At 49.0% G+C, this 10480-nt stretch overlaps 1 protein-coding gene across 1 annotated transcript in view; it reads right to left on the bottom strand.

Moving 5' to 3' along the window:
- Positions 1–424: 424 nt before the first annotated feature.
- Positions 425–10480, bottom strand: part of LRRC1 (leucine rich repeat containing 1) — a 121565-nt gene continuing 111509 nt past the window's right edge. The window contains exons 13-14 of the mRNA XM_073336268.2: positions 4163–4299; positions 425–1650 (exon numbers count right to left, since the gene is read on the bottom strand). Coding sequence (XP_073192369.1) covers positions 1492–1650; positions 4163–4299 — 296 coding nt within the window. The 3' untranslated portion in view covers positions 425–1491. The remainder of the gene's footprint in view (positions 1651–4162; positions 4300–10480) is intronic.

Raw genomic sequence — 10480 nt, 5'->3', positions numbered from 1 at the left:
AAAGGCTATTCAGTTGTCTACATGGGATAAGTTAGCAGTCTTGGTCCAGTTCCTAGTGGACACAATCAAAACTGACACCATTGTTTCAAGTCTCAGCAGAAGTGCCAAGAATTTAATATATATGGAGATTGAATTGGTCTGATATGTATGCCACAGTCCAGGAACATTGAGAGTGGCATCATGAGAAACCTTACAATGCAACTGTTCGTGTTGTATTTGCACTGCATTTGAGAGACTACTTTCTCCAACATATGTTAAATCTGGTACTTTCCACAGCATTATATTCAGTTTAACAGAGTTCACTTAACTTAATAAAGCCAGTGTTCACTTATTTAAGATGTAGCACAATAAAATGTACAAATAAAGTCAATTCGAATATTTATCATAGCAATTTTAATGATACAATAAAAAGCTACTGAGGCTTTCAGATTTTTATTTTATTGTGGTTTTATATGTAGATATAAAACCTGCAAAGCACTTTAAAAGAATATCACTCTTCTTGTGTCATACATAAAACTAGTTTCATACTGTGCTTCTGAAAGTCTAGTGTGCATTTTGTTCTGTTTATTTTACAAATGGCACATTCAACTTTAAAAGTGGGAGCATGAGTTTCTATTGACTGCAATCCATCATTGCATCCAAAGCAAGAGGTTTCCTTATGATTAAGTTAAAGTGTGAGTGCATTGTGTAATAAACAGTAGCAGTCTGGTCATTTAATCTCAACTCAGCATACAATAAAATAAACAGTTGTGCTTCACAAATTTGAATCCTGTGATATAAACATCAGTTTTCCTTCTTTTTGTAATACCCCAAAGGTTAATTACTGCTTGAAATGAACACTTCCAAACAGGCACGATTGTTTTAACCTTGCTCTGCCCAAGGCTTCTGTTTTCTTTTAAGACTGGTCTGACATACAAGACACATTAAGGCACAAGTGGGCAGTACAAACAACAAATGAATACAACTATCCATGAAACTCACGTTCTCTTCCACAAATACTAAAATATGTACCGATTAAGATAAATTTCTTTTTAAAAATGAAATACACCATTTTGTTATGAAACTCCTATACAAAATTTTAAAATTTACACCATCTGAGCTGCCAAAGAGTAAAAATGTATCCATTTTCCACATAAAACTATATTTCTCACCAGCATATCTAACAACTGGGAAGAAGATACCCCAGCACTTAGGAAAAATCATATTTCCCCACATGTAAGACAAAAATATGGCACTACCTATACAGTAGTGTACTCTATTTATTAAAAACAAACTAAACTATTAAAAGTACAATATTGATTTGTAGATTATTGGTTCAATGCCTGGCTGAGATAAGGCACTTTCTTCCAGTGATCAGCACCTTCCACATACAAGGAGATGATGAATCAGGTTCTGGTTAAAAACAAAGGGGTCTGAATGACGTCCCAGAAGACGACAGGAACATTTCAACAGCAGGGGAAGACACAGGAGGTAAAACCTGGAGATGTAACTCTACACAGAAGTGGTCACTCTGTCAATGGCATTAGTGACCTCGTTTTTGTTTGAATCCAGTCCTTTAGCAGCATTCATATCATTCCGTAAATTCTCCACTGTCTTTTTCATGTTCTTTAACTCTCCAGGATGTGGAGTGGCTCGCCTTAGAAGTGTTCTCTAAAAACAAACAGTGGAGTAAACGGTTTTGCTTTTGTCTTTTTGAACCACACACACTTTCAAGGTTTTAGCATTTAATACCAAATATTAGCTATAACATGATTTTTAAAAATCATAATGTTAATTTCAAGATATGTTAATTTCATAGCTGCTTGTTGATGAAGTCAGTGAAAGAGGTCTTTTGGGGGGGGGGGGGGAGAACAGACTCTGGGCACATAATTTTCCTAATCTGCCCTATTAATTTGAAATCCACATCAAAAGAAGTTCCCAGTTGTGTGTGTGTGTGTGTGTTTGTTTGGGGGGGTGGGGGGGTCATGAAAAAACTATATGGGATTTTCAAAACCGCCGAAGTGATTTAGGAATTAATTCCATTAACCAAACAAAACAGATGCTTTTGAAAAAATCCCACAACACCTCTCTGTGATGTCTCTCTATATGGTCAAGTAAATGTTTGTGTGATGTTCTACTCTCCTTCCATCATCAAGACATGGATTAGATTATGTTTTGCCAAATAGATACTGAACTTGGAGGGAAAGAGAAGGAACATAACAGTTTATTTTCAGTAATTCTGTACCATCTCCTAGAGAAGGATATGTCCTTATGTTGGAATATGTGCAAGGAAAGTTGACAAAAGCTAAATGGAAAGATAATTTACTTGCATAATTTGAATAACCAGTGAATTACCTTTTAATTTTCTTTTTAAAAAAATCTATACCACATTAAGTATAACAGCATGAGTGTGTGTGCAGGTGCATATGTATATAATTTTTAAAAATAAGTATTTTGTGTACTATTTACATTATTACAGTAGCATTAGTGAACTATAAGGGGCATACATTGGGAATTAACGACTAGCTGAATAAAACACTTTTTTGATTAGATCACAAAATGATTTACATACATATTTTTTTTTCCAGTATCAAAAGTCGACTGCTTCAGGGCAGTCTGTAAATCCCCAAGTAATGTCCTGTACTTGAATTTTTAATAGTGTTTCAAAGTGCCTGCTGTTCTGAGTTCATTACAAGTGGTTCAATAAGAAGAGGTAGAAGTTTTAAGAGTTTAGTTAAAGATTCTTATTTCACAACTTTATGTGGTTCAGTTATGAAAAGTGACACCTTATTCAAAACGCAGTTCTGCTGCGTGCTGCCCCAGTCATATATGCTGCCTTCAGTGACCAAATTTAGTTTTACTACTTTTTACTCCAGTTAGCCCTGCACAAATGACACAACTGAAGAAAAGTAAACTAGATTATATTCCCCCTTGTGTATTCACAAAAGTTGCTTACTAAGTTTCCATCAGCTACCCCTGTGGAAACCAATATGAGGCAATCACAGCTGGCACAGATGTCAGGGGGACTAATCTGATCTGCTAAACCCTTTACTCCTGGTTCTGAGAAGGACATACCCTAGCTTGTCAGATCCCTCGTTCAGTTTACAGAGCAGGTAGTAAGGAAAAAATATATCTGTACACTTGTAAAATGAGCATATTTGATATGCAAGTGATTGTTAAAAATACTGTCTGTTTCAAAGTCACTCTTCAGAATAAAGCCATACTGCTAGCATGTCTGGAGTGTTATAATTAAGATCTTCTTGAGAGAGTACAGATCTGAAAATCCCCATGTTTGGAGATTTTTTAGATTTGTGTTTTGATGCAGGCTCACTTCAAATTAGGCTGAAGGCGAAGACATCAGCATGCCTCTGAAAATGTGCATGCAAAATTGGTACTATCAGCAAGTTTTGGGAGACATTTAGAAGTCTGCGGAAAGTTCTTTTGGCGCTAAAAGTCTCAATATTTACACGTAGCTGCTGTTAGTGAAGCAAAGCCATTACAAAAGAATGCTTTATTTCAAAGACCACCTCAAATTTTTTATTTCCAGGGAGTATGAAATGACCATTTAATGGAGGTCTCATAAGTACAGTGACAGATGCTCCCAATAGCCATTCTTCATTTGAGTTGGAAACAGCATGCACCAATGTGCCACATGCCATCTGATTATGGACACTATGTTGGTATCAATACATATGGTCATGAGATGAAGGAGGGGTAATGAAAGTGGGGGAAAAGACAAACATGATAGTGGGGGTAGAAAACTCAATGTGGACGAATGTCGGAGTGTAATAACTCAAAGTTACTGCCTAAAGGACATAGAGTCCAAGGCTTACACCTTCCACAGAGCAGAAGACCCTACTCCTATCCTGCTTTTGGAAAACTGGAAGGAACCATCCTAAAAAAATAAAGAAAAAACAGACTAAAATTTTCACAGTAAGAGAGTCTTGTTTTAGCAGAACTGAAAGTTGTATTTGATTTAAGCAGATAAACAATACCAAATTTAAAAAGCCTTTTTAAACTACTATAAAACCAATGTTTAACAGCTCTGCTATAAACATAGAAAGTCTGCTACTACTGTTAGAAACTTGGAATGTTTAAGGCAAGATGTAGACAGTTCAAACACTTTTTACTCTTTTGCATTTTAGTCACTACATGTGTAATAGCGTATGTTTGAGAAACGTACCATTTCATTATCCTCTTCATCTTTTTCATCATCTAAAAAGCGGATTGAACTGATTCTGTTTACTGCACGCTCATTCCAGGTTTCATCTGACATTTCAGTTACCAAGCTCTCAAATGCACCACATCGGGGCAGGTTATCTGTTATAATGGAAACAAACAAAGCTGAACCTTCTCAAGAAAGAACATGTTAACATACATTATGAGGACTTTGGGGTTTAATTAATTTCATTTTGCAGGGTTTGTTTTTAGTAATTTTTAACTTTTATGTAGATGTCCAAAAATTGGGTGGGTTTTGGGGCTCTTTGTATATAATATACATTACTAATTACATTACTTGTTACACTGTATCCTACTGTAACAAGTAATCTCTTGGTAATGTTACCTAGTGCACTTTAACTTAGTACTGTTTCAAACAGCACAACATTAAAATGCACTGGGGAACCTTTAGTGCACACCACCACCTCTATACAGGCCAATTAATGTGCAACATGTTAGTGAATTTTAGACATCACACCCTTGTCTGCATTAGTATTCCATATAGACAAGCCCTTAAGTACAAGTAACCATTTCTGGCATTTTTCCAGTGAAACATTCATTTTTTTGTATTGAGGGTGTTATCAGCTAAAACTGAAAATTAGAAGCCCTAATTATTACCTACTCATCCCACCCAAAATTCTACTGACCACTCACTTAGTCAAGCAATTTTATTTTTGACAGAAGAGAAAGCAGTTTTTCCATTATCAAGCATTCATCACGAAGGAATATGTAGAGTGCATGTGTTTGGTTAAAACTATAGTTTTGGATTAACTATCTGGCTAAGAAATGAGCCAAAAGGTTTGTAGCTAATCAACAGGCAACAATACAACATTTATCAACTCTCTGTCATTGGCTGACATGATGTCATGTTAAACAAGTGGATGAGACAGTGGCTGGTAATCCAAGAAGCTGGACCCACTACACTTATTTTGTTTACGTCAGGACTATGGTCTTGTGTGCCACCCAGTTTCCTACTGTGACAAAGTTCCTGCTCTATCTTGGTGGGTCTTGCGCTTATTGGTGGATTTGCTCACCTTGGAGCTTCACGGCAGCCCTCAGCTTGGCCGTTTTTCTGAATTCACAGTCCAGGTCGACTCCTCCTGTGTCTGACCAGGAGTTGGGAGATTTGGGGGGAACCCGGGCCCGCCCTCTACTCCGGGTTCCAGCCCAGGGCCCTGTGGAATGCAGCTGTCTAGAATGCCTCCTGGAACAGCTGTGAGACAGCTACAACTCCCCGGGCTACTTCCCCATGGCCTCCTCCCAACACCTTCTTTATCCTCACCATAGGACCTTCCTCCTGGTGTCTGATAATGCTTATACACCTCAATCCTCCAACAGTCCGCGTTCTCACTCTCAGCTCCAAGTGTCTCTTGCTCCCAGCTCCTCACACCACAAACTGAAGTGAGCTCCTTTTTAAAACCCAGGTGCCCTGATTAGCCTGCCTTAATTGATTCTAGCAGCTTCTTGATTGGCTGCAGGTGTTCTAATCAGGCTGTCTCAATTGTCTCCAGAAGGTTCTCGATTGTTCTGGACCCTTCCCTGTTAAGGAGCCGGAATCGTTCTTCACTCGCTCCTGAGCTATTTGCTTTCCTTTCTTTCCTAAAGCCCCCCGGCCCGGATTTTTCACACTTTTCCTTTTGCTTAGTTTCCCCCCCCCCCGCGTTTGGGCCGGACGCTTTGTTTTTTTGGTTTCGGTTTTTTTTGTTCTTTTGAGCTGCGTCAGTGTGCTGGCCGGTCGCCAGCACCCCCCCCCCCCCCCGATGCCTGCTTTTGGACTTTGCTCCTTGCTTACTTGAAACCCCCGGAGGAGGGGGGGAGGACTGCCAACCTGCTGTCCGGAGAGGGGAGTGGACCCCCCCAGACCCAGCTGTTTTGCTTTTTGCCTGGACTTTTTCCGAGAGCCTTGGGACAGAGCCAACAGCTGTAGCAGACGCCAGAGGCCGGAGAACTCCCGGGCAGCTATGAATCATCGTGGAGAGAGGCCGTAAGACTGAGGGATTTCTTTTGAATTTCTACCCTCGGGGGGGGGAGTTGACTGCATTTCAGCTGCGCCTGCGGCGGCACAGGGGTGTAGCAGGGAGCTACCCCCAGATCCATCGGTGCCCCCAACCCCCCCCACCACTATTACAACTATCACGGCCCCCGCTGCTTCGTCCCTGCTGGCAATCTGCCATCTGCCTTCGGATCCAGCTGTTTGCTTTGGACTTTGCCTTTTGGACCAGGCATAACAACCAACCAAGCGAGACTCTTTGGACACTTGTGGTGGGTTGTCCTCCCCCCCCCCCCCCCGGATTGTTTACCCCATAGCCTACCCCTACTACCGGACCCCGATTTTTGCCCCCCCCCCCCAGTGTTTCCCTGTCTCTCCCTGCTTACAATGGCAGAGAAGGAGAGACGCAAGGCCCCTCCACCGAAATTGGTTGCCCCTTCCCCATCTACCCTCCTGCCCACCCCTCAAGATTTCCCCACCGCCTCCATTGTTAGAACCCCTGCCACCGCCCCCGCTGGGGCATCGGCAGTGGGAGGCACCGGGGCGATTACTACTGCTGCTCTGGTTCCTGCCCCACTAGATTCTAGGAACCCCCCCCCCAGTTAGACGGAAATATCGAAGCGGGCCAAAAGGGAAGGGCCCCGCTAATGCCGCTGGACCCTCCGTGGCAGAGGCCGCCCCCACCACAGTGGCCTCGTCATCGATCGCGGCACCCCTCCCAGCTGTTCCCTCCACCAGCTCTGCGACCATCCCTCCCCCGGCCCCCAGGACGTATGCCCGGGTGGCGACAGGCCCCCCCTCACCTGCCGCCTCCTCATCTCGCCCTCCCACTGCCTCCGCTGCCATTACTAGTAGTCGGGGCCCTCTTCCCGCCCTGACCAGGAAGCACGGTGTTCGTTGCCTCCTAGTACCCGCCTCGCCCCACGTGGAGGCATACGTGCAGGCGTTGGCGAAAGTGGTAGGACCCATGGCCATTGTGGCGGCCTCCAAGATGTATGGGAAGGTCGTTCTCTTTCTGGCCTCGGAGACTGCCGCCCAGGAGGCGGTGGAGAAGGGCCTAGTGGTGGGGGGGGTGTTTCTCCCCCTGGAACCGCTAGAAGATCTGGGCGTTCGCTTCGTCCTCACCTCCGTTCCTCCCTTTTTACCTAATGTTGCCCTGTTACCTGCTCTTTCTGCCCTGGGGAAGCTTGTTTCTGTTATTAGCCCTCTCCCGTTAGGCTGCAAGGACCCCGCCCTCCGTCACGTCCTATTGTTCCGCCGGCAAGTGCAGATTTTACTGCCGGCGGGGGTGCGTGACGGAGAGGCGCTCGAGGGGTCCTTCCTAGTTCCCTACCAGGGAGCCCGCTATAGGGTCTTTTATTCCACCGGAGAGGCCCGGTGCTACCTCTGCCGCTCGGCAGGGCATGTCCGCAGGGACTGCCCTTTGGCCCGGGGGAGAGGGGCACCTGAGACCCCCGAGACCCGGCGGGATATCGGCCCTGTTGTTGCCGACACCCCTGGCCACCCGGCACCCGACACCACCCCCCCTCCCACCCGATCCACCGCTGCCCCCGTCCGGGCCCAAGAGGCACCCCTCCAACAACGCCCGGGCGACCACGGGAGTCCCACTCTTGCCGTAACCACCTCGGCAGAGCCTATGGAGGGGGGTGTGGCAAAGCTTTTACCGGGTGCAGGAGAGGGCTCGCCCCAAGGAGAACCCCCCGCCCCTAATGCTGCCTTACCGCTACCCCCCCAAACCCCTGAACCTCTGCCTCCGCGCCCCGCTCCGTCCCCTGCTACTCCACCCCCGGACGACGCCATGGAGGGCTGGACTGTAGTCCAGGGGAAGCGAGGCAAGCGGAGGGCTCGAGCTCCGCTGCATTCATCTGACGCGGAAGCCCCCCGGAAGACCAGGAAGGGAGGTACCGACCCTGAGCCTCCCGCCTCGGCCACGAGTGGGATCCATTCGCTGGTGTCGGGAGGTGAAGATAGACCAGCATTGGAGGGTGGAATCCCCCCTCCGCGGGGGACCCTCCCCTCCGAAGCCCCGGGGGAAGCCCCTTCTAACCAGATACCACCTGAACTCCCAACGAACCCCGATGTGACCGCCGAGGCGGGCCCTAGCGGAGAGGCCCCTGGGGTGGTGGGAGTCGGCCTTTCCTCTGTGTACGCAGAGATTGAAGCCCTGGATTTGACCCCGGTCACCCAGGGAGGGGATGATTTACTGCCGGCCGGCCTCGATTTGGGCAATCTCACCCCAGGCCCCCTCTCCCCATGCCCTTTCCCCCTGACTGCCTTTCCGGGTGAGCACCCCACGGAAAGTGGTTTACCGCCTGGGGCCATGGCTGCCACGACCACCCCGGAGCCAGTACCTAGCATTCCTCGGAGCCCCCTCCCTTGCCCCTTCACCCCCGACCCTGCTCGGGAGGCGCCTTCTTTTCGCTGTGCGCCTCCTGAAGCCCAGGGCCTTACCTCTGCCCCTGCCCCCACCCCTATTCCGGTTCAGTCTCCCTCCTCCTGCAAGGCTACCGCCGCCCCTGGGGTTATTTCTTTTCCGCCTTTTGCAGATTCCCCCCAGGGAGCAGTCTTTATGTTTTCTAGTTGCGACTCCCCAGGAGTTGCACCTTTCCCCCTGCCATCCCCGTCCGCCCCAAGGCACGAGATGGAGTTAGTAACCCCAGCCTGTCAGACACCCCGTCGGCGGTCCGCACCCTGCCTACCCGCCTTAGCGGACCACGAAGCTGCATCAAAAGCCCCACCAGGGACTGCTCTGGGAGTTGTAACCCTACCCCCCCATGAGCTGCAGCATGCATTACGGGAGTTCTTGAAACGATGCCGTGGTGCCCGCGATAGGGCACAGCTGGCTCTCCAGCAATGGGGGGACTTTGATCGACTCCTTCGGGCCGCGAGAGCCCTTATGAGGGAGGGTAGAGGGCAAGGGAAGGGCGGTGCCGCGGCCTACGAGCGGGCCCGCAGCTTCCGGAAAGAGTTACTTACTCACGGGATGGGACACGGGTTGCTACGCGACCCGCCGGGGGCCATGAGTACCCCCACCCCTGAGAACTCCCCACCCCCCCAGCCCTCCGCATGACACCTCTCATCATTGTAACCCTGAACACCAGGGGCTGTAGGATGGCTCTCCGCAGGTCCCAGGTGCTCTCCTACCTTCGGGAGGGGAGGTACTCTGTGGTTTTCCTGCAGGAGACCCACACGGACCCAACCGCCGAGGATAGGTGGCGGCTGGAATGGGGGGACGGGGTATACTTTAGCCACTGCACGGCTTGGCAAGCTGGAGTGGCGACCCTGTTCTCCCCCACCCTGCGGCCCGAGGTGCTCGGAGTCACTGAGGCCGTGCCGGGCCACTTGTTGCACCTCCGAGTTCGTTTGGAGGGGCTCGTGGTCAATTTTGTTAATATCTATGCCCCGCAAGTGAGCTCACAGCGGCCGCAATTTTACCAGCAGGTGTCCGAATTTCTCGACACCCTGGATTCACACGAGTGCCTGATCCTGGGAGGGGACTTTAACACCACCCTCGAGGAACGGGACCGCTCGGGGGCCGAGCCGAGCCCGGCCGCCGCGACCATTCTTCGAGACATAGTCGACTATCACTCCCTAGTGGACGTCTGGCGTGACCATCACCCAGATGATACTTCCACGTTTACCTTCGTTCGGGTGGAGGCCCGTCGGTCGCACCGCTCTCGGTTAGACCGTATTTATCTATCCCGTCTCCATCTTTCACAGGCCCACTCCTCCACCATTCGGCCGGCCCCTTTTTCCGACCATCATTTGGTTGCCGTCACGGTCTCCCTCCGTGCAGAGGGACCGGGGCCGGCTTACTGGCATTTTAACAACAGCCTGTTGGAGGACGAGAGCTTTGTGATGTCCTTCCAGGAGTTTTGGCTGGCCTGGCGGGAGCAGTGGCGTGCCTTTCCCTCGGTGCGGCGCTGGTGGGATTTAGGGAAGGTACGCGCCAAGCTCTTCTGCCGCAACTACACTCGGGGCACCAGCCGACGGAGAAATGCGGCGATAGAGCAGTTGGAATGGGAGGTCTTAGAGCTAGAGAGGCGCCTGGCCGCCAGCCCCGGGGACCCGTCCCTCTGCGGAGCGTGCCGGGAGAAGCGGGAGGAACTTCGAGCCCTCGAGGACCACCGGGCCCGAGGTGCCTTTGTCCGGTCCCGCATCCGCCTCCTTCAGGAGATGGATCGCGGCTCCCGCTTCTTCTACGCCCTGGAGAAAACGAGGGGGGCCAAAAAACACGTCACCTGCCTTCTAGCGGAAGACGGTACCCCCCTCACGGATCCGGAGGAGATGTGT

This window comes from Lepidochelys kempii, chromosome 3 (genome assembly GCF_965140285.1).
Source record: "Lepidochelys kempii isolate rLepKem1 chromosome 3, rLepKem1.hap1, whole genome shotgun sequence".
Taxonomy (NCBI): Eukaryota; Metazoa; Chordata; order Testudines; family Cheloniidae; genus Lepidochelys; species Lepidochelys kempii.
The sequence above is the reverse complement of the archived record's forward strand: the minus strand, read 5'-3'. Positions and strand labels throughout refer to the sequence as shown.